General features: G+C 41.6%; 1 protein-coding gene and 1 long non-coding RNA gene across 3 annotated transcripts in view; one reads left to right on the forward strand and one right to left on the reverse strand.

Moving 5' to 3' along the window:
* The first annotated feature begins 4,596 nt into the window (after window positions 1-4,596).
* On the forward strand, window positions 4,597-13,677 carry LOC111094505. Of its 2 annotated transcripts, none has more exons than XR_005385729.1 (3): window positions 4,597-4,855; window positions 12,749-12,843; window positions 13,473-13,677. It is a non-coding gene; the product is annotated as an uncharacterized LOC111094505 (long non-coding RNA). The 2 variants fall into 2 exon arrangements; XR_005385728.1 differs by lacking the exons at window positions 12,749-12,843; window positions 13,473-13,677 and adding exons at window positions 5,670-5,743; window positions 6,120-6,600.
* The window catches only part of DUSP10 (dual specificity phosphatase 10), a 38,148-nt gene continuing 23,985 nt past the window's right edge, over window positions 10,466-24,628 (reverse strand). The window contains exons 3-4 of the mRNA XM_038586188.1: window positions 15,476-15,847; window positions 10,466-11,769 (exon numbers count right to left, since the gene is read on the reverse strand). Of these exons, the coding sequence (XP_038442116.1) occupies window positions 11,504-11,769; window positions 15,476-15,847 (638 nt within the window). The 3' untranslated portion in view covers window positions 10,466-11,503. The remainder of the gene's footprint in view (window positions 11,770-15,475; window positions 15,848-24,628) is intronic.

Below are 24,628 nucleotides of genomic sequence, written 5' to 3' on the forward strand. Positions count from 1 at the left end.
CACTATGTTGTACACCTGAAACTAATATAACATTGTATGTCAAATACATTTCAATTAAAAAATTTTTAAATATTATTAAGTGGCACATCTGGGAAAATTGAAATCATTTTCTTACAAAAACTCTCATCTGCAGAAGTAACACTTTTTCCATCTCCTAGCTTTGTATTCATCACTATGCTAACTGCTTTACCCACATTCATTCATTTAATCCTCACAACCATGTAAAGTAGGAAACTAAGACTCAGAGAGGTTGAATGAGTTGGTTGGTATCATACAGAATTTATGAGTCCTAGGCCTACATAATTTTTACTATACAAATGGAATCTTTAAGAAAAAGTGTAGTGTTTGATGTTCTAGGACATTTCAGTTGATATTTGTTCTGAAGAAGAAACGCCCTCTAAGATGAAAACAGTGGTGATAAAGTAAAAGATGGTTTAAGCACTCACTTCTCCTTTGAACTTGAGATTTATCTACTCATAAAATGATTCAGAGGGAAATAATTACCGTTTAAACATTTCCTAAAGGGATTATATAGCAGATATGTTTGGGGAGGGCTCACCCCGTATCATGATAAACACCTCCACTTTATCCTGGCACCAAAGACAGCTGGCTTTTAGAGAATTATCTTTAACTACCTCTCCCAATTGCCCTCCCCCTCCCCCCCCCCAATACACTCCATCACAAAGGAGCACTGGCACTAATGAACAAATAAACATTGGAAATAAAGTGCTACATCGTTCATGTGCTGACTGAATGAAGAGTGAAGGAAAGAGAAAAATCGAGTGTCCAGGGCCTTGGGCCTAAATATGTACAGAGCCAATGTTCACAGAATAAGTATCCTTTGGAGATAGACTGTGATTTAACAAGTTCAAATCTTAGTAAAAAGGATGAGAGAGATATGAGATAAGAATAAAGGATATAGGGTCTAATTAGTAAAATAATAATAATAATAATATATTTTGGTGAATGGAATAAGACAGGAGACAAGTAGACATTTTGGATTTCTGAATGAATATGGGAAGGTTTCCTATTCTTCCTTAAATATGTCTATTTTCATTGGGATTCAGTAGCTGATCGAAAGGGCAAGGACCTCCAAGAAACCACTGGGCTGCTCCATCAGTGTGGGACCTAGAGGAGATATACACAGTCAGTGCTCTTCCTTATTCCCTGTCACTAACCATTTCAAGGACAGGCCAGCCTGTCTTTTAAAAGTCAGGAACTGTACCTCTTTGCCTAAGGACTTTCTCTGGTCACTCTGCCTATCTTCAAAGACTAGAAGTGCCAGGGAATTGATGTCTTCTCTCCTACCCAATTAACCTTCATCTAAATTCCTCAGGTCCTTCACTCCTTGGGAGGATAATTCTGAGTTTCATGTTCTATGCTGGAATTAAGCTCCAGTTGTTCATGATGGTAACTGTTGATAAATTACTCTTTATTGGCTACTTTCCCTGCCCTGTGTCAATTCCCCTCTCACTTACTGGCTTTAGCAGAGATCATCTGATCAACTACTTGTTCTGGAATCCATCCTCACGATCTGCCTCTGAATAAACCAAAGATAAAGCAGAGACTGTTTCCAAGATCCCACAGTTGGCCAATAAGAATCCAAACACCAAGGCACAAAGACTAAAAATTTGTGCTGTAGGGACCCAAGTAGGGTACCCAACCTCCCAATGGTGAGGGATCATTCCAAGTTCTGATACCAGGGTGGTAGTTTGGTTACTGATTCTTTAGACACTGTCTAATAGCACACAGAGATACAACAGATCTGTGGATGTTTGTTTGTTTTTTTTTTCCCTTGAGGAACATTCAGGTTTGTCTTCATAATATATCAAGCCAAAGGGAGGAAAAGGCAGTTCAGAGAATTAGCCATGAGTTATGGAATATAAAATGCCTCTCAAACCGATCACTTCAAAAATCTATTATGTTGTACAAGTCTGATCTGAATGAGATGAGATGGGTGGTTTGGTTCTTAGGAAACTGACACTCCTATTGGAACAAGATGTGCAAGCAACCATAAAACAGATATAACTCTCCTCTGGTGTCTTTTATCTCCATTCCTCAGGGCTTGGATTTGGAGGATGGAAAAAGATAATCTTTGAGTCAAGAGTGGAGTTCTCAAGTTATCCTTAAACAACACTATTTGAGGTACTTTATGAAGGAAATTAATGTCATTCCTTTCTTTACCATCATTATCGCATTAGTGCTTCTTTACTTTTTCACATATTGGCTTTGTTGTACAAGGAACTGTGACGGATTACAGATGGCTACAAATTCTTTGTCATTCTTGTCATTGAGAGGTGAGAGTATAATGTCCCTGTCCTTGAATCTGAGTTCATCTTAGTGACTCGCTTGATAACAGGACTTCTGAGTCTAGGTGATTTAGAAAGTTTTGCAGCTTTCCTCCAGACTTCTTGAAAAAGAGCTGCCATGTTTTCAGGAAGCCCAAGCATTCCCATGGAGAGGCCTATGTGAAGAGGAGCCAAGATATCCAGTGGACAGCCATAGCTGAGATCCAAGCCAAATATGAGAAGTACTTGAGCAAGACATCTTGAAAGTATATACTCCAGCCCCAGAGGACATTTCTTATCCTGATGAGCTGTCTCTGTTGAACCTAACTGAATTTCACATTAATGAATACAACAAATTATTGTTAATGTTTTAAGTCACTAAGTTTTGGAGCTCTTTGTTATACAGCAATAGACTACCTTCCAACATAGTAAACAAAAACCAATATTGCGCTCTCAAAGTGATTGTGGAGATTAAGGCCACTAACAAGGACTAAAAAACAGAAAGAAAACCAAAAATCCAAGGATGGTGATTCCAGCTATGTCCCCATTTATTTCTCACATATTCTCTATGCAGAAACAAATGAATTTTGAAGAATGATAGTGGGTTTTTAAGATCCCAGTCAGCTATTGACTGCAATTAAAGCTGCTGTTCCACATGTGATTTTATTGATGGAAGAAATCAACACAGCTCCTGGAACCAGGTAAGTACTATTGATCCGACAGATGCTTATTTCCGCATACTTGTTAATAAAGACCAGGAGTTGACAAATTATAGCCCATGGATAAAATCCAGCCTACAGAGCTTGTTGTAAATTAAGTTTTATTAGAACACAGCTATATGCATTCATGTATGTAATATCTCTGGACTTTTTGTGCTACAAAAACAGAGTTGAGTAGTTATGGCAGAAACGATATGCCTTGCAAAGCTGAAAATATTTATTTTAAATGAAATAAAAATGTTTGCTAACCCCTGGTAAAGACCATCAGAAGCAATTTGCTTTCAGCTGGCATGGTCAGTAATAGTGTCTCACTGTCCCAGCTCAGAAGTAGTGTAATTCTGCTGTAACTGTAACTGTAATATGTCATAATCTAGTCCATAGGGGCTATAAATGATTATCCACTCCACAAGACATCATGCAGGTACCTTATGTTAATGATATCATTCTAACTATACCTGGTGGTGAGGATGAGGTAACTATTCTAGATATGTTGTTAATATACTTACATACCAGAGGGTAAGAAATCTCACAAAATTCAGAGGCAAACATCAAGTAAAATTTCTGGAGGTCTAGTGATTTGGAACATGCCAAGATATCACTTCAATGTGAAGGAGAAGTTGCTGCACCTGATTCCTTCTAGCACTAAGAAAAAGGCACAATGTCTGACGGGCTTTTGGGATTTTTGAGGATACATATAACTCATGCTAGTCCAATCCATTTACAAGTACCATGAAAGATCATTTTTCATGGGGTACAGAACAGGAAAAGTCTCTGCAATAGTTCAAGACTGTCATGTAAGCTGCTCTTCTATCTAGATCTAGTATATCTCATGGTGTTGGAGGTGTGTGTATTAGACAGGGATCCTATATAGAGTCATTCACTTGTTAGATAAATCACAGAGCACATATTTTGCACCTTGGAGCCAAACTGTGACAGTTTCTTCAGAAAAATTATTCTTCTTTTGAACTGTGGTTTGAGACTGGAGGTTTGATCATGGACCATCAAGTTATCTTGCAACCGGAACTGACCATGGAACACTGTTGTCAATCCACTAACCCTCTAAGCTGGGTATGCATAACAATGTTTCATTATCAAGTTGATGTGGGATCTATGAGATCAGGTAACTTAAATGAGCCAGTGATCCAGATCCCTGTGGCCTCTATTGCAGGAAGTCACATTTATGGCCTCATGGGATATTCTCTGTGACCAGTGGACCCAAAAGAAAAGATTTGAAAGTTTCATGTAGTATCTTCGTATCATCCAAAAATGAATGGCTATATCACTACCACTATACTTCAGGGTGGCCCAGGAGGACAGTAATGAAGGAGAATTTCCATAGTGGGCAGAAATTCTAGAAATGCCTCTGGTTGTTCATTGTGTCTAAAAGAAAAGATAGCCAGAGGTATGAATCCATATTGCTTCATGGGCAGTGGCTAAAAGTTCAGATGGATGATCAGGGACTTAGAAGAAACATGACTGGAACATTGGTGATAAAGTCTAGGGAAGAAGTAGATGGAATGGAACTGTCTTAGTGGGCACAGAATGTTCCATGTGAATACTCAATAAAGCTCAAACTCAGCACAGAAGGATCTTGATGGTGGTCAAGATGACACATTCTGTGGATCTCTGTCAGTCCCTTTCTTTAGTGACTGTCTTTGACCAATGGGATCATGAACAAAGTAGCCATGGTGGCAAAGATGGACAGTAAGTGTAGACTCAGCAATATGAATTCCTACTCATGGCTGATCTGGTGATAGCTACTGCCGAGTATCCAACCCACTGACAGCAGAGCTCCACACTGAGCCCCTGAAATAGCACCATTTCTAGAGAATCAGGCAGCCTCTGATGGTGAGTTAATTACATTGGACCACTTCTATCATGGAAGGGGAACTCTTATTCTCACCCCATAGAAACTTACTCTTCATATGGATTTGCCTTCCTGGCCTGCAGTCCTTTTGTCAAAATCAGTATCTGTGGACTTAGAGAATTCTTATGTCTTATTTACCATCATGGTATTTCATAATGCTTTGCTGCTGGCCAAGGAACTTATTTTGCAGCAAATGAAGTGTGGCAACAAGCTCATGCTCATGGAATTCACTAGTCATGCTGTGTTATCCCTCACTCTGAAGTGGGGGAATGGTCCTTTTGACAATTCACTTTCTGTGTTATATGAATAGACTCTTTTGGAATGGGGTAATGTTCCTGCAAGGTGCAGCAAATTCTCTAAATCATCAACCAATATACGTTGCTGTGCCTCCCTTATCCAGGATTATGGGTCCCAAAACCAAGGGCTGGAAATGGGAAAAGTGCCTCTTACCATTACCTCTCATGATCCACTTGCCACATTTATTTTACCTGCCTTGCAACTTTGGGTTCTGCTGGTTTAGAAGGCTTAGTTCCCAAGGGACAGGTGTTTCTGCTCTAAGATCCAGCAATAGCTCCATTAAACTGAAAGTTGGTACTGTGCTGATCGCCTTGGGCTCCTCATACTAAAGCACCAACAAACAGACATGGGTTACTGAACTGGCTGGGGTAATTGTGACCCTCAGAGGGAAACTGGATTACTAATAGACTATAGGAGTAAGAAGTGTATCTGGATGAAGGGCACATTTTCCACTCTCCTGTCCTGAAACAGAAGCAAATGGAAAATAATTCTATGCAGGTGGGACTGCCAAAAGCTCAGATCTTCAACGATGAAGATGTAGGTCACCCTAATAGGAAAGAAACCATGACCAGGTAACGTACTTACTGAGGACAATGGGTATATGGAATGGGTAGTGAAAGAAGGCAGTTATAAACATCAGCTGTGGGATGCCTGGGTGCCTCAGTCAGTAAACTCCTTTCAACTCAGGTCATGAGGCCACTGGGATTGAGCCCTGCATCAGGCTCCTTGCTCAGTGGGGAGCCTACTTCCCCCTCTCCCGACCTCTCCCTCTGCTTGTGCGCTCTCTCCCTTGCTCTCTGAGAAATAAGTACATAAAATCTTTTTAAAAAACCAGCTATGACCACATGATCAGTTGTAGAAAGGTGATAAGAGTTATAAGTATTTCTTCTATAAAAATATATTTGATTATATATTAGTTAATCCCCCCCCTTTTTTTTCCTCTTCTAGGTACCATTGAACATAAATTGTGGTAATGGTGATTACCATTTCTTTTAGTTTCATTGGGCCACCATAATAAAGTCCCACAAACTGGGTGGCTTAAAACAACAGGAATTTATCCTCTTACAGTGTCAAGGCTAGAAGTCCAAAGTCAAGGTATCAGCGGGTTTAGCTCCTTTGGGAAGCTCTGGGTAACAATCTGTTCCAAACCTCTCTCAGTTTCTGGTACAACCCAGCAAGCTTTGGTGTTCCTTGGTTTGGGATGACTCTCTCCAAGCTCGACCACCCTCATCTTGTGGCATTTTTTCCTTTTTGTGTGTCCAAATTTCCCTTTTTGTGAGGACAGCAGTAATTGGATTAGCCTAACCCAATACGACCTCTTTAAAACTTGACTCCATCTGCAAAGATCCTATTTCCAAATAAGATCACATTTACAAGGGGTCTGAGGTTGAATGGATAAAGAAGATGTGGTCTATGTATGCACTGGAATATCCCTCAGCCATTAGAAACGACAAATACCCACCATTTGCTTCGACGTGGATGGAACTGGAGGGTATTATGCTGAGTGAAATAAGTCAATCGGAGAAGGACAAACATTATATGGTCTCATTCATTTGGGGAATATAAAAAATAGTGAAAGGGAATAAAGGGGAAAGGAGAAAAATGAGTGGGAAATATCAGAAAGGGAGACAGAACATGAGATACTCCTAACTCTGGGAAATGAACTAGGGGTGGTGGAAGGGGAGGTGGGCAGGGGGTGGGGGTGACTGGGTGACGGGCACTGAGGGGGGCACTTGATGGGATGAGCACTGGGTGTTATTGTTGGAATATTGAACTCCAATAAAAAAATAAAAAATAAAAGGAATACCACAGAGACTAAAAAATAAAAAAATAAAAAATAAATAATAAATAAATAAGTAAATAAAATTTCCAAAGCGCATCTTCTTGGCAAACCTAATCCAATGTATAATGTCCTTATCTCAGTATTTAAATTATAGGATAGCAAAGACAGAGTGGATCTCAACCAGAGGATAAAAGAACTTCACCCAAAGATGGATAAAGTCACAACGCATGGGGCTATGTATCCTCTTTTAAAGACAGGGTCAGTGTGTTTTCAACCTAGAAGTGACAGTTGCATCTTATGAGACAAATCATCCCTTGCTGATGTCTTTGCCTGGTAGTTATGTATGGCTAACAGAAGTGTGGGTGGATGCCAAGTTGGCAAGGATGGAGTGCGGTGGTTTCATACAGTATCAACTTAGCTAAATGGCAAACTGCATTTCCCTTTGGTGTTTCACACTGGGTTAAGGTCAGCCTTAAGAGAAATTTATATGAGATTTGGCAGGTGGAAGTGAAACAGCCACCACGATGCTGTGAAGAGGGCACCAGGCAATATGGTAGCCAGCACGCAGTTTCATTGATCTGATGGCTCACCTTGGCTTACGGCAGTGGCTCTGATTCCTGCATTACTCCTCCTTCAGCGCCACAAGTCCTGCATCAAGTACAGCTTTGTTCTGGCAAAGGGCACTAGATCCTTCCCCAAAGTCACCTGTATCCCTGAGGTTGGTAAAAGGTAAATGTAGGTTCTAGATCTTCCTCCGAATTCCACGTCTTCTTTGCCTTCCTCCACTTCAATGGCCAGTGTTTCTCCCTGACTGTTGACTCCACTGACCTACAGGGATTTCAGCCCATTGTCAGACATGGAGGCTACATACTCCCGATGACTTCACTAGACCCACACTTGTCTAACCCCTAGAATAAACTCATTTTCTCTCCCTCAGTGCCTCTGCTTCTGATCAAACCTCAATACGTGTGTCTTCCACCAAACACTGGAGTGTTGTCGCAGAGATGGCAAAAGAAAGGCCTGGCGTGCACAGTCTGCCGCCTCTGGAGGGGCAGAAAGTCTTCTAAGACACGTTTAATTTGGCAGTTTTTTCTAAATGCTTTACTCTTGCCAATTCTTCTGGGAACCAGTGCTTAATACTCATTTTCTGCTCACATCCATCTATAATGACTGCCTCCAATTAGAGCTTGAAACCAAACGTCAACCCACATGTATTTCCTGAGATTGGGTATTATATGTTGGGGAACTAAAATATAAATATAATATGTTGTGGTTTATCCACAAAAAGCCCATTCACAAGCAGGGTGAAAGCCATATTGCTTATCTCTAGCCAATTTGGCTCGTTCCAGAAGATCTACTTAGAGCAATTTATCAGTGTTCTATCTTAGTCCACCTCTGAAGTGTGATTCAGGTCCTGGTTCTTTATTCTAATAGAGCTTTTCATTTTTGTTTTACTGTAACCTCCAATTTTCTCTTTCTCATACTTTATTACCTTTCCAGAAGGCCGTCTTTCCTCATTTACTGTCACCGTGTGATTGCTGGCTTGTGTATGTCTCTTCTTTCATATTTCCCCTGGTCCATTCCTCCACTGGTCAGCTTTCCTACCCCACCTCCCGCCTGCTTGTCCTGACCCAAAAGCAGCTAGCACAAGCTCTTCAATGAAATGCGAGCTCCATATCCTGGTTAACATGCACTGAGTAGAAAAGTATTAACTGTTGAAATAAATGTATAGAGAGGAGCTGGAACTGTTGTTCTGTTCAACTTAAGGTAACAGTGTTGGCTGTATCTGCTGAATCTATATATAACAGATTAACTCTATTGAATCATTACATTCATTCAGCACAAAACAACCCCTGCTGGATGCTGGGAATGATGCATGGTCAGTTAGACACTCTGCTTTCTCAGGTAGACAACATTCAATTATATCCCAGTTAGCCAAGGCACCTAGCAAGGCCCAGAAACCTGGGGAGTGTGGTTTTTAGAGCAATAGCTTGGTTAATCCATTTTATTTTCATGAAGTGGTTCACATTCCTCATGAAGAAATAGAGGCTAAGTGACTCAAAACAGATTAGCAAAAAAGACCAGAGTCTCTCTCAGAATTCTTGGTATGCGGGTTGGCAGGATTCCTGTCTGCCCCAGGACAGTGTTTCTCTCAAAATCATCAAGTTCAAAAAGCATAAATCATTTCCATGTAGCTAAAGAACAGAAACTGTCCTGATTCCTCTCCTTGCTTTGTTAAAAGAGAGAGAGAGAGAGAGAAAGAGAGAAGGAAAGATGAAAGGAAAGGAAAGGAAAGGAAAGGAAAGGAAAGGAAAGGAAAGGAAAGGAAAGGAAAGGAAAGGAAAGGAAAAGTCTTACGCTCTATCAGAAATTTAACGTTTGGATCTAGAATAAATGAAAAGAAATGCCTAGTAAATCACCATGTATTTTAAATCACTAATTATATAACAACCTGAGTTCTTAAAATACTCTAGCACCAAGGAACTTGTTAGTCTGAAGAATAGAAAACACTGTAAGAGAAATTAACTTTTCACCTGATTAATTGTCATAAAAATAATTCAAACAGCTCTCAGTTAATTCCTGTGAAAATTCAGTCTTCATTTTTCTTTTTCACTTCCAGTAGAAAAGCTATTTAAAAACATAAATGTCAGAAATATTTTGTCATATATTTCTAAGCAATGTTCACAAAAATATGTCAAACGTAGTCATCTAGAACTGGACGTGCCCAAACTCATCAATTCTGTTACTCACCCCAGGCAAATTTCAGTTTGCTGTGACTCTTCCCTATGGCCAAGTCCCTCGAGAGATGTATTTTAATAAAACGTAGAAAACATTGAGATCATGTTCCTCCCCTATCCCCACGCCCTCTTTTCTGTGGATTGGGAACCCATGAAACACTAGCTATATATTAACCAAGTGTGGTAGGAACTGGAGCTGAGTTCAATTTGCTGGCAAAAGAGTAGGAAATAGCAATGTGCTGCCTTGCACTCTCCGTGGTACACGTTCCCAAAGATGTCAAGTGAGCAAGTGGCAAGGGGAGTGGCAAGGGGGCAGGGAAGGGATCGTCAAGACCCATTTAAATGGCAGATGGTCACAAATAATTATTAGAGGGCTGCTGGAAAGTCCACGGAATTCTAACCAATCAGTCTGGCAGTGACCTGTTCCCCAGGGCCCAAAGGCTGGGCTAGAACCTCCCTCCTACCTCTAAGGTGACTTCACCTGAGGTTCTCCTGAGGCAGAAGGAATTCCATTTGCAGGAGAGAGTAGAGGGCTGTGAGAGCAGAGGGGATGATGATTGGGCAGATTGATAACCGGAGCAATTTGGTTTCCTTGCTAATTCTCTCTGCTTCACACTGGGAACAGAGAATATTTTCCCTTTCTCAAAATATGTATTTTCTCTTTCCCCCCATAAAAACATGTGTATATTATGTTACATATACAAGTTACCAGAGGTAAGAGATGCTTGTCCCTGGACTGAAGAAAAGAGGAGGAAAAAAGACACATCCCAAAATGAGTTTCATTTATATAATGAAAATAAATTTTTACACAATCAACAGAAACACGTCAAGTTGTTGTTGTTTTTGTTTTTTTGCGAAAAATATTTTTAAATAAATTTTTGTCTTTTTTTTTTTTTTTTTTTTTTTACATTCTGATATACATACGTAACAAGGTTTATGGCACTGTAACCAGAATCAAAACCAAAAAAAAAAAAAAAAAAAAAAGGAAAAAAGGTGGGAAGGAAAGTAATTGATTTTTTATTGAATTCCTTTCAATCTCCAAGCTGGCAAATTTGCACTACTTGTCTATTATCTGGCTGCCAGCTCTAACTTGTTTGCACACTCAAAACACTGTATTATTGCACAAGAAGCCAGTGAAGGCATATGGTATAATGGTCAGTTCCTTGCTATTTCAAAAAAAAAAAAAATCTCTTAAACCCAAAGAGGGGGGAAAAATAATCCAGAGTATGAAACACACAAAATCAACAGTATCTTTTGTCTCTTTAAAGAATGCGAAGGGTTCTTAGACCACTTAAGCTGCCCTGATTTTCTCTTTGCACCAGTGAGCACAACAGGGCTTGGTTTGGTTGGGTTTTTGTTTCCTGTGTGGATGGCCCAGGCAGCTCTCGGGCCTTCGTGATTCAATGCCTTTTCTGTCTCTTACTTTTGGTTCTTTTTAATTTGTTTAAGTTGTAGTATCTTCGGTCTATGAACCTGCACAGACTATTTAATCATAAACTCTACAAATAGCTTAAAAGGAAAAGGGGGAAGAAACAAGTTTTGTTATATTTTTATTGTTGGCTTAAAAAAATTATTCTTTTAGCCTCCCTGCTTTATCAGTTCATGGGAAGTAAATCTCAATGGCATCAAAAGATAAATTCTTCTCACACTTGTTAAAAAGTTTTTTTAAACAAGTTTTGTTTCCATTCACAAACTTTACCCCCATCTAAAAAAAAAAAGAAAAGAAAGAAAGAAAAAGAAAAGAAAGAATCCATCCTTCTTTCTCTTCATCTCTTAATGGAGACCAGTAATCCTTTCCATCCAGACTTTTGTCAGACGACCGTTTCCACGCCCATCAGCTTTGGTGTAAGGATTCGCGGTGTCACACCGTTGTTCAGGTCTTCCTCAAACTCCAGTAATTGCCCCATGAAGTTAAGGTTTGGGGAAATAATTGGTCGTTTGCCTTTGACAAATTTATAAGCATCAGTCATGGTCATCCGAGTGTGCTTCATCAAGTACGCGATGACGATGGTGGCAGAGCGGGACACCCCGGCCTGGCAATGAATGAGAAGCCCTTTCCCACACTGGTGAGCTTCCTCTGGGAAAAGGGAGAAAGCCAAGAGGTGCAGGAAAGAAGAAAGACATGGAAAAAGAGCGATTAGCTTTGACCCCGACTTGACAACACTATATTTTGTAGAGAGAAAAAAATAAATAAATTCAAATGGCTTTACAATGAAGTATAATTGACAAGTTAATTGTGTAGATCTATGCTGCAACCAACCTCCAGAACTGGCTAAAAGCAATATTAACATGAATAAGAGTTTACATTTCTACCTTTAAAGAGAGGACGAGGTGAAGAAACCACAGTTAACAGTTAACAGGTGATGGCAACTAACTGCAGCCAGAGCTACAACACAGTTACGTTGCATGTTAAGCGAGCCACCGATGAAGTAGACCTTTTTGATTAAGGATGATAATTCCAAATCCTAAATTGTGCAGCTTATCAAAACTAGTGTTGTTAACAATGTCTGTCCCAGCTGGGATAGAGAAACAAACATTTCTTCCTTTCTATTATAGAATTTCTCTGTATCAGGAACTGGTATTAAATGGATAAGGATTTCAGTCTTACTAAACTCTCAGGTTAAAGAAACAGAACCCAACCAGAAAGTTGCTATGTTTGGCTTCTCACCAGAAAAGCCTACTGTTGCAAATGTAGCTACAGACGTGCAGTGCTCAGGCAGAAGGCATCACCTACATCTGAACTGTCCAACCCCCCCCACCTGCACCCCGTATCCATGAATGCTGTTCCAACATGGTGATGATGACAAAGAAGGAGGAATTCTAGTGATGGCCCAGAAATCAGAGCCATTGAAAGAAGCAACCCTGGATATACTTTTCAGATATATTAGAAGCTCAGGAGAGTAGCTTGTGGGCACTGCCTAAATGGATTCTTAATGACACTTCTAGACTCAAAGGCATCCTAAGAAAGCAGTCCTGAAAAAATGCCAATTAGACAAAGAATAGAGAAGGGGAGTAAGGAGGAGTGATCTAACTTAAACCTTTTTTTTTTTTTTTAGTTTATTTATTTATTTTAAGTAATCTCTACACCCAATGTGGGGCTTGAACTCATAGTCTCGAGATCAAGAGTTGCACGCTTTTCCAACTGAGCCAGGTAGGTGCCCCTAACTTAAACTACTTCTATTGGCTACCCAGCAGTGGACCAAGAAAAGAAGCATCATGCAAAATTCCATCTTAAAAATCTATGAATTAAGCTTACTTCTCATAGATAATAGTATTTGAAGGAAGTGTTTCCCTTTTGCAATTTCTTCTCTTCAGCACACACTATTTATTGACCTCCACACCAAGACTGGCAGGCATGGTGGCAGAAAGATGAGCTGCAAAGTGCTAGGTTTGACTATTGCTTCTACTACACGCTAGATGAGTAACTCCATGTGAGTCACCCAACTCCCCCGAGCTTCAACCCCCCTGTCTGCACAATGGGAGTAATACTCACTAACAAGGCTCAGGGAACATGGGAATAATATCATCCAATTCGGGAATAAATACATTGGCACATTTAGGCCCTAAACATACGCTCTGCTTAGTTTATATTAGACCCTCAGTGAACATCATTATGGTTCCAAAAGCTGCTGTCTCCCCTAAAGTCAGACTATACGATTTCAGTTTATCTAATAAGAAAACAACAAAAATCAAATTGCACCTATGCAGGCTGTGATGCCGAATTGTTCTTCAGGTTAACTGCTATTTGTTATTTGTTTGCTTTTCCTTTTAAAAAATCAGATAAGCCTGAATAACCTACAAGGAATGCAGGTGCCTTGCTTGAAATCCTGTTGGGACAAGCATGTCTGATGCTACTCATTAAATGGAAAACAATCTCTGAACTTCCCCCAGCTGGAATCAAGTCAGATAAAATTGCAGTTATAACATCATATATCAACCAGAAAGTTCCTCATCTACCTGGTGACAAATATTTCTTCTTCGGGGCCCAAGGTTTGATTCAAATATTATTAATAAAGAATCTAAAGTGTCTTTGAATCCACAAGCATTGCCATTCGGGAACTATCAGAGCATTGGAAACGTTAGCCCAACATGTTGTAGAGAGGCCTCAGAGTCAAGAGCCTTGGATTCTTTGGGTTTTGAGCTCCCTTCTTTGTTTTTTTTGTTTTGTTTTGTTTTGTTTTGTTTTGTTTTTTTGGTATATATGTATGTATGTATGTATGTATGTATTTATTTATAAATTTATTTTTTACTGGTGTTCAATTTGCCAACATATAGAATAACACCCAGTGCTCATCCCATCAAGTGCCCCCCTCAGTGCCCGGCACCCAGTCACCCCCACCCCCCGCCCACCTCCCCTTCCACCACCCCTAATTCGTTTCCCAGAGTTAGGAGTCTCTCATGTTCTGTCTCCCTTTCTGATATTTCCCACTCATTTTTTCTCCTTTCTCCTTTATTCCCTTTCACTATTTTTTATATTCCCCAAATGAATGAGACCATATAATATTTGTCCTTCTCCGATTGACTTATTTCACTCTTGCTCCCTTCTTTGACACTAAAATTCTTACAATCTTGGAGGAGTCATTTTATTTTTCCGAGTTCAGAGACCACTCAGAATTTCCTTCCAGATTGAATAGTAATAGTCCATGATCCCGCACTGAAGGCACAATTAATTAGCAAGGAAAACAGCCAGGTGACATGACCAGAACTGCCAACTCTACAGCAAATCTATCAGACCCAAGGCGTTTTTCGGATAAAGGAACACCAAACATGAGTGCATTCTTCCTGGGACAGAGGCCAGTAACGACCTGCTACAATATTTAGGAAAAGTACTGGATCACCTTCTTGTGGTAACAAAGGTTGGAGTCACTTGAAAAAATTGTTGAGTGTCTGCTAAGTGCCAGGTGTTCCCTTAAATGATAACTTGAGCCTTAAAACAGTCCAAGGCTATATAGAAGCAGCAAAAGTTGGCATTAGGTTTAGGGCTCGGCTGGTGGCTCCTTCCTCCCGGAGATTAAAGTCTGCTGTTTTTAGGATTCCCCTCCCTGGGAACTGCTCAGGCTATACAACCTGACCTTTCCTACTTCAGCGAGTTTGGGGCAAGTCTTAGGAAATCTAGTACCACCTCGCTAATGCTCACACTCGTGCCCTTCTGCTACCCAATGTTGAAGACCGGACACAAAGCAGGTGGAAGCGAAAAACAACTCAGCCCTCCACTCCTGCCTCCTCTGTGCTGATGTGACAGGTCACGATGTTCACTAAGCACCGTTTTACTGAAAAACCTTCTTCAGGGGCAGCCTTCCAGCAAATGCCACCTTGGCTTCAACCTCGTGTAAAGAAGCCATACCAACCGCAAATTAATTCAACCCAAGGAGGAGGAGGCGTGGGTGAGTTTGGAGGTGGTGTCTTCACTGCAGTTTACTTCTTGCAAGGCTCCGACACACATGGAATAGACCAGATAGCCCCAGCGCCAGCTCTGGCCTCCAGTGCCTTCCTCTCTATCACTTCTTTTGAAATTCCGAGACATAACACATCCACACTCATCCCTTCCCGCCTTCTCATGAGAGCTAGAGGGACATGGGTTTCAGCACCAAACCGAATCACTGTTCCTCTACACCCATCCCAGTGGCTCCCATGCATTCAGTGGGCTGTGACTCCGAAGAGCCTGGAAACACCCCAGGGCAGGCTTTCTGCAAGGCCAGCATAAACCCTGGCCTTGATCTCAAAGCAAAAGCTGGAGGGGAAAGGAAGGTGGAGGATGAGAGGCCCCCATGGGAGATAGTTACCGATGAACTCAAAAGCCTCCTCGAAGTACTGCCGCAGGTTCTGCTTGTTGCTGTCGGTGGCCGGCAGCCGTTTGTAGTTGAACAGGCCTTTCTCGTAGTGGTAGAGGGGCAGGTGAGTGGTGACGTTGATGACGTAGCCTATGTTCAGCCGCTGCATCGTGTCCAGGTCCTGAGCATCCTGCTCGTTGCCAAGGAACAGGAAGGGCAAGATGGGCGTCAGCTCTGCATTCTCGATGTCAGGGGTGGTGGGGATGGACTGAGGTAGCATGCTCGAGGCTGCAGACGCACCGCCCCCCACCTCCCGGCACTCCTGGAGCTGGAGGGAGTTGTCACAGAGGTTTTCATGGTTCTGCTTAAAACTGCTAAGTCCACCTGGAGCAAACACAAAAGAGAGTGAGAATGACCATCCCTCGAACTTCAGAGCCAGCAGAAATTGCCACTGTCCCCATAGAAGTAAGTGTGCACTGTTGCAGATGCACATTTTTAAAAATAAGATCAGAACAAAAATGCAAGGCCACTTGGGGATCCAGGACAAGCTTCAGAGGCTCTAGCTGCATGCAGTACACTGGAAATGTGCTCTTTCCGCAAACCGTGGCATGTTCCTTCCCCTGGAAAGAGTTCGTTTGCAGCATCAGGCAATTTCATCAACAGCAGATCTGATCTGCCTCCAAGAGCCATATGCTCAGTGGCCTACATAGAACCTTGTGCTTTGGGGGCCAGGGAAGGCATGGCCGGCCTCCTCAGGCACTACAGGCATGTGTCCTGCACTCTCCCATAAGCTTACCTCACCCAGAAAGACAAGTTTGCTCCCGGTACAGCAGGGCAGCTATGGACAGGGACCTTGGAAGACCCAGATTACCTTGGCTATAGTCCCAGTAACACAACTTCTTGGCTCTGTGACTTAGGCAAGTTAATTTCTCTGTCTGTGCTTTTGGTTCCCCATCTGTAAAATGAGGGTAATAGCATCTACCTCTTAGTGCAGTTGGGAGTCTGGCATGAATGAATGCAGGCAAAGTAAGCAAACCTCCCCATCAACAAGTGCAACATCACTTTTGGGAATATAGCTTAAGAAAGTGATCTGGCCAAAGATACCCAGCTAGATGCGTAAAGAGGTTTACTACAACATTACCTGTTTTATACAAAAGGCCAAGAACAAAAAACGACTTTTAAAAAAGTAAAAGTTATTGCATTCCTCCCATGGAATATTAAGTAGCCATTAAAAGTTGTGAGAGGGATGTGAAAACAAAGAAAATGTTTCTGTTTAATGTGAAATGAAACAAAGCCAACTCAAAAACATTCATCATACACAAGATCCAAAGCTCAAGGACCGTGCGAAAAAGAACACTTGCTTAAGTTGGGAAATTGATGAATCACATTTTATGGTTTCAATTTTTCCTTTAATATTTGCTAGATGCATGGATGCACTGCACACATGGATAAGTCTAAAGGATTATCACAAGGGTCAAATGACACAATGTACACGTAAGGGCTAGGAGATCTGAGTTGATACTATTCCTACCAAGTGGGCTCTAATTCTCATCAAACAACTACATACTCTTGCCTTTCTTTTGAAAGGAGAGGGAAGTTAGTGACCTCCCGTAAGCTGAAAGCCTCCAGAAGACCACATTCATGCCGTCTGAGAGACGCCTGATATCTGTCTTGATAGTTTTAGGAGATAAGGCCGGAAACACAAAGTGTGGACAGGATACGGTTGTGTTGAAATAAAGACAGGAAGTCTATCTGTCCACTAGATTCTGAACATTAGCACATGCTCTTCCCCATTTCAAGCCTCATCTTTGGCATCTACAGGCAGGAAGCTCCAGACTATAGCCTAGACCGAGTCTCAGGGCTGTGCTCACCCATGACACATCCAGCTAGGCATGAAGACCAGGTAGTTCATATTTTCATTAAGACCCAGAGATGACACAAAGATCATTCAAAGAGGGTAATATTATGGCCACTTCATCTGTGAGTGTCAAACCCTATTTTTGCTTCTTGAGAAGAAAAACAAGAGCTATAAGTTCATTTTCAGGGATTTCTAGAATTACACTCTGCCTCTACATAGTATTAGCTCACTCTTCTATGAAATCATGATTGAAAAGTTTGTCTGGGCCCTAAGAGGTTATTTTTAAAGTAGACAAAAGAAATGGAAAACCAGAAAGACTTCAGTAGTGACTACTTTTTAAGAAAATTGAAATTACCCACTGTCCCCATTACAAACTCCACGAAAGAGACTTCAAAGCGTTACTTTAAAATCTGCTCAGCCTTGCCCCCATAAAATCCAAGTAAACAATTCACACCAACTCTGTGACGGGAGCCTCGTTTGCTTTTTTTTTTTTTTTTTTTTTTCCCTTAAAAAAAGGCAGTGGTTACACTTTTTCATATAAGATGAGAGGAAAGAACAACAAAATAAACTCAAAAGAAGTCTCAAAGGGGTTGGGGGGGGACTTTTGTCCGTTCTTATTTAGGGTACTCAAGCTGTAATTTGTCTTAAAAGCAGCTAGTTTAAAAAAAAAAAAAAGTGCATGCCAAAAAAACCCACACACAGAAAAAAGCAGCATACAGCTTTTTAAAATTCTGTCTCTACACCTCCTTTCCCAATGACATCAGCTGGAGGCTCCCCACCTGCCCAGTTGCCATAGCAGTTACACAAAGACATACAATGACATCAGTTGGCATGATATCAGCTCTTTGAGTACAAACAATACAAGAAGAACTACTTTGTTTAAGGCCCTTGGTGCAACTGTGTTCTGGGGAGCCAATGATGTAATGCTAACAGGTGGCATGGGCCTTCCATTTGCCTAATGGGGGAAAAAAGCCCTTGGGGGAGGGGAGGAAGGAATCTGAGACAGACAGACACAGAATGCTCCGGGTCCCAGGGGGTGCTCACGTGCAGAAGTACATGTATATTGCGTGTTTAAGCCACGCGGGAACTCTGCTCATAGAATATTCAGAGACAGGGAGGAGAGAAAAGGAAATATTGTGACTCGAATGCATGAGCTTGCACCAGGCAATTCTCCTTGAGGGGCAGGAAGAAATAGGGGCCAGTTCACTTGTCGGTCCGCTGACCAGCGTGGGCATCAGTTCTCAGTAAGGGTCGCACCATCCACAACCAGCAGGTACACAAGGCTCCCGGGATGGTGCTTCCAGCAAAATCAACCTGGCAAGTCTCACCATGGTGGCTTTCTTTTTTTTTTTTTCCTAATAGAGATGTCTGCAGGGAGGATGGATTCCTTCTCCTGGGGGATTGGAACTGGAAGCTGGGGAAGGCCAGGAGGGAACCCTAAGGCTAATGTGGTTGTCTCTTCCAACCACCTGCGCCCCACCTTCCCCCACCATATGCCAAACTGCCTGGTCACTTGACAAGGGGCTTTGATTACGTCTTGTTCCTTATTATTGTATAAGAACATTCTCATGGGATAACTAACAAGTGAGGTGGAGACAGGGTAGCTGGTGGTTAAGAGCATACATGTTAGAGGCAGACAGGTCCAGGCTGCAATGTTCCTTCTGCCCCATAAGAGCTGTTGAGTCCTGGTGCAAATCACCATCTCTCATTGAGCCTCAGTTTACTGATCTGCAAAGTGGGCATAATGTCACCCACCCTTCGAGTTGCGGTGTGGGCAGCCTATGTGAACACACTGATGTAGAACTAGGCATTTGATAAATAAAGTCTTCTTTCCCTGCTCTCCTCACCATCCTTGTCCTTGTCTCCCTTTAGTTGGTCCCCACTGCGGTCCGTGAGAACCCGAAGTGCTATGCAGTGGTTCTCAGGCCACACGGCTTGGGTCTGAGTCCCAGCACGGGCGACACTAGCTGCTAGACCCTGAGCAAATCTCCTACCTCCTGGTTCCTCAGTTTCCCCAGATATAAAACAGGGAGAATAGTCATCCCTACCTCACACGACTGTTTTGAGGATCAGACCGGTTAGTAAAAATAAAGTATTTTGAAACATCTATCCATAGTGAGCACTTTTTGGTTTGCATTACTTCGGGAAACTGCCATTTTATTTTTATTTATTTTTTATTTTTTTGGAAACTGTCATTTGAAAGATCTTTAAAAAAAAATTCCTTTGCTTAATAAAGCCTCTAAATGATCAGTAAGCTAATGTTCTAGAGTTTTTACTTTTAAAATTTAAAAAGAAGTAGGGACAATGTATCTGAGCAGTTTTTTTTTTTTTTTTTTTTTTTTTTTTTTTTTTTCTGAGCAGTTTTAACATCTAAAAAATATACTTTTATCATAAAGAAAACAATAGCACCCTCTCCTTCCTAAGCAAATAGATCTGATTTCATTTGTTTTGCCTTGGCTTTCCCAATAAAAACTGCATATTTTTTGAATTCCTGTGTGGGGTGGGTTTTTTTTTTTTTTTTTTTTTTTTGGTTTTTTTTGTTTTGTTGTTTTCCAGAGGAGGAGTGTGTTTTAAATAAAACTGGTCTTGGCCCATCCCTTCCCCCCACACCCCCGTCCCCACCAGGCAGGGCGATCTTCTTACGCACACGATTGCTTGCAGTTACTGTGCAAATATTTTCAAGGCATGAGCCACATCGCCGGGGGCAAACATTTCAAACCTTATCTGAAACCTAGGTTCTCTGCCAACGGGAGCATGGTCAGCACTTTGATTCTGAACAGGGACAACACAGAATATTCCACCCCTAAAGAAAAATCTGTAGACACACAAGTCCCAGGTTCTTCCAACAGCAAGGCCGCGGTCCCACTGAAGCAACGGAGGCTAGTCTTAGCGGGAAAGCTCTTTGTAGATTGGTTTCAGCTCCTGGTGCTGTTTTGGCTATTGCAGTCCTAGGAACAGAAGAGCCTTCTGTAATGCGACCGGGAGCAGTGCTCTGGGCGGCAAATTAAGGAACCGCATCCAAATGCAAAATCTATGAGCAAGAGATTTCCATATTCTGAAGATGGACAGCACTTTCACACACACATGCTTTTTGGTTTCATGCTAAGCTGGAAAGTGAACTTTCCAGAATGTTCTCCTTACAGAAATGTAAGGAGAACTCTCACTGAAGGTCAGCAAATGGAATTACCCAAAAACCCAAAGAGAGGTGGGAGGGGGGATAAAAAGGAGCTCTTCTACAAGTTTGCTGAGAGCATACTGATCACCCCCTTTTTTGGTCTACTTTTTCTTAGTGGGTGACTAGTCTTTTATTTTTTTTTTAATTTTTAAAAAAGATGTATTTATTTATTTTAGAGAGACAGAGTGCGAGCAAGGGGAAGGGCAGAGAGAGAGAATCTCCAGCAGACTCTGTGCTGAGCACGGGGCTGTACGTGGGACTCGATCTTACCACTCTGAGATAGATTGTGACCTGAGCTGAAATCAAGAGTTGAACACTCAACCGACTGAGCCTGGGTGAATAGTCTTTTTTTTTTTTTTTTTAAGATTTTATTTATTTATTCATGAGAGACACAGAGAGAGTGAGAGAGACGCAGAGACACAGGCAGAGGGAGAAGCAGGCCCCACGCAGGAAGCCCAACATGGGACTGGATCCCAGGTCCCCGGGATCAGGCCCCGGGCCGAAGGCAGGTGCTAAACCACTGAGCCACCCAGGCTGCCCCTGAATAGTCTTATATGAAGTAAAATGGTACTTTGATGATAGTGGTTAAGAACACAGACTCTGGAGCCAGACGATTGGGGTTTAAAATCCAGGCTGCCATCGCTACCTAGCTGTGTTACCTTGGGCGAATTATTTAGTATCTCTCTGCCCTTTTGTCTCTACATCCAAAATATATAGTTCACCCTGGTATCTACCTCATAGGTCTCTTCACATGGATAAAGTGCTACATGAGTTATATATCATTACTACAACTGGGAGAGAGATTAATGTAAAATGGGTCCTCACAGGGCCATTTGGTGGGTCCTCCATGGAGACCGCAGTACATCAAAGCAGACTCTCAAGATTGTACATACTCAAGGATCCTTGTGGAAGAAACAAAGCCTGGGTAAACTGGAGTGGATGTTAGGCTTCTTGCACTGAAACTCTCAAAGACAGGGTCATGGTGACTTCATACTCAAGGCAGAAAATCACCCACCTTAATAGGAGAAATATTAGAAATATTTGGGGTACCAGCTAGATCCACCCAGGAAACTGTTACTGTTTGTTTTACATGGAATTGTCTTTTTAGTCCACAGACTGTATATTATAGTAGGAATGATTTCAAGTTCAATGACACCAGGTGGTGTCCTCTAAACCGCCTTATGATCCTGTCCCCGGGGCAACATGGGGCGGCTATAGAAAAGCGCGAGGATGAGTCAAGTGAGAGCCCTATGTAAGTAGGTATACAAAGAAACAAAGGGATTAAGAAACACTTTTGTTATCCAGGGAAGAGACAGAGCTGGGACGCTGGGTCCAGAAGTTTGGTCGGTGGGACCATGAGTCAGTGAGGAGTCTCCCTGTGATCTCTACAATCACGACATTTCATCACTTACATGTGAAATGTCCAATGTGTGAAAAGACATAAACAAAGAGGTATCATTAAGCTTAACATTCTTAACAACATCAGGATCTTGAATCCAGCTGAGGACATATTGATGATTTGGACAAATATTGTTAAATGTTCCAGGAAGATATATTTACGTTGCCTCATGACCTGTTTTGTTTTGTTTTGTTTTTTTCCTGGTCTGGTGTCTTTGATAGGAGATATAAGTTTTCTACAGATATATTTTAAAAGCCAACTCTAGAAGGCGGTCTATGATATATAAGGCAGCAGGGGGAAAGCTTTGCCTTGATTCAGAATACTGGCTCTGCCCCATGCCAGCTGTGTGGCTTTGTGAAAGTTACTGGGTGTTTCTGGACTCGTTTTCCTTAAGTTTAAAACAGGAATAACTACTAGCTTGTAATGATTTGGTGAAACTGCTAGTAAAACATCCATCCTGGTCTTTAAGAAGGTATTCAAACCCTGTAGCTATCTGGATAAGGATTGTCAGTGGGGCCGCAAAGATAAGGAGCACCCAGGTGGTCAGGTGCAGGAGGATGACTGTGCTCTAGTGCAAAGGAGTGGGTTGAGCTAGAGGTGGGACCTTGAAGGAAGGTACAGTTGGTTTAGAGACACGGGGAAAAGAACATCTGTCAGAGCCAGTCCTGAGCAAGGGAAAGGGTGCCAAAGCACAGACCACAGGGCACACTGCCTGCAGCTCTGCCCTCGTAAAGGTCATATGCTGTGCTGTTGGGTCTCAGCTCAGACTTCACTAACACAGGTGAAGATGGCACACAGAACAGGGTCTGGTGGTTGGTGGTCTCCACTGGAAACTGCATTATATCTAGTTATTCATGTTCTAAGTTTTCGATAGAATGGAGAGCGAAAATAAATAGGGTTATCCAAATGGGCTAAAGGCATTCCTGGCAAATTTTCTGGAGATACATATATACATACACATATATAGAGATTTCTAGAAATTTTAGAAACAGAGATCTTGAAAAATTGTGTTGCATGGATGTATAACTTTTCTCTATTTATAATTCCTCAATTAGTTGAGATGTTCAAAATTTTGCTCAGGGTCACTGTATAAAATCTTAGTTTAAGCATTTGTAATATGTACACATGCAGTCTCACTTCACAACTAAAACTGCACTTTGAATATTTACTTTTTTTCATTTTTTTCTTCCTATGCATACCTAAATGAATAGCTTTCATAGATTTTCAGTTCTTGGAGAACAGGGATAGTCTTATTTAAATCCCTCCGTACATAAGGTTTCACCAAATGTCACAGGAGGGCAGGCGGTTTGTTGATATGTTTGACACCAAACACTGTAGGGAAGAGATATTGAGATAAATGATCAATTCCTTTTTGGAAATAACTTACGAACATTAAAAGATAAAAAAGGAGCTTCCTGGTGTCAACTTTACCTACTGACAAATTGTAGGTAGAAATTATTTCAAGAATGCCCCTCACAAAACCATCTTCCTATAACAGACTGAAGGTCACTCTTGTTCTTATATTCGATATTATTTAACCTAACCACGTGGTATTTAGTTATGTTTTGAAGAAAATTCCTGAAAAGTTTCTACTAGAATTTACTCAAAATTTGAGTGAACAATATAGTCCTTTCATTGGATTTTCTGCTGGACAGAAATCATAATTTAGATCACTGATGCTTACCCCAAATAAACATTGCTGGTATAGTCACTGTAACACAAGTAACTTACGTATTTGTGTGTCCTTCAGATTCTGTGCCATCGCTCCCACAATTTGGTAGATTATAAAATCTAGCATTCTGGAAATAAGCTAACATTTGACTATAATGTATACCAAGAACTTGCTCCTTCCCAGTCTTTGTATAATTTGCAACGAGCTCTCAGCTTAATTTCTGTCTCTATAGACTTCTACGGCTATTTGCAATCATTCACTTGTTTGGGGGCTCTTCCTTCCTATGTTTTAAAATGCATTGCTTCCTTCTTTGATATATAAGATCTTTGCGATGTCCTCAGTGGAAGAGAATTTTGTATAAATGCCTGCCTAAATAGTTATCTCAAAAACGAGAACCGAGTCGGAAGGATCCAAGGACTGAGGAACCGTGTTTTTAAAAAGTTGAAAATGAAGCTCTGATCACACACCTTCCAGGAAACGCTGCTCCTGGCACGGTTCTGTCCAAATTGCAAAGATTCTCCCTCTGTCCCCACCAGAGGACAGTTCAGAAGTTGTCGCCACACTTCTGTCCCCAGTTGTCCCCATCTCTGTCTCCACACTTCCCAGCTCAGAAGTTGCCTTAGGGGTTGTCGGGGGGGGGGGGGGGGGGGGGGAAGGCATCCAAATGCCCTCACTGCAGGATGGGTCAGAACAGGGCCAGGGATTAGGTTACCTTCTTACTGGCTGCTTCCAGAGCTCCAGGGTGCTAAAAAAGCACCTTCTCCCACCACGGGAGGTGCACTTCTAATGTCCCCTTCCTGCCACCCCCACTTTAAGGCTTTCACAGGCAACCAGGGTTTAGGATACCTCAAAGTCTAATTTGTGCATATTTGAATAACAGGAGCGGATTGTTTGGGAGGCTACTTCACAAGGACATAAATACAGCCTGTTTCCTTAAATTTGTGACCTCATGTATTTACATTAGAACAGAAAGGGCTGCCAGAAGCAACAGCTGATGACAGTCATGTAATTTTCCACAAAGACAACAATTAAACAGCTTCATGTTCTCTTAATGAGCAGAT

Source organism: Canis lupus, chromosome 38 (genome assembly GCF_011100685.1).
Source record: "Canis lupus familiaris isolate Mischka breed German Shepherd chromosome 38, alternate assembly UU_Cfam_GSD_1.0, whole genome shotgun sequence".
Taxonomy (NCBI): Eukaryota; Metazoa; Chordata; class Mammalia; order Carnivora; family Canidae; genus Canis; species Canis lupus.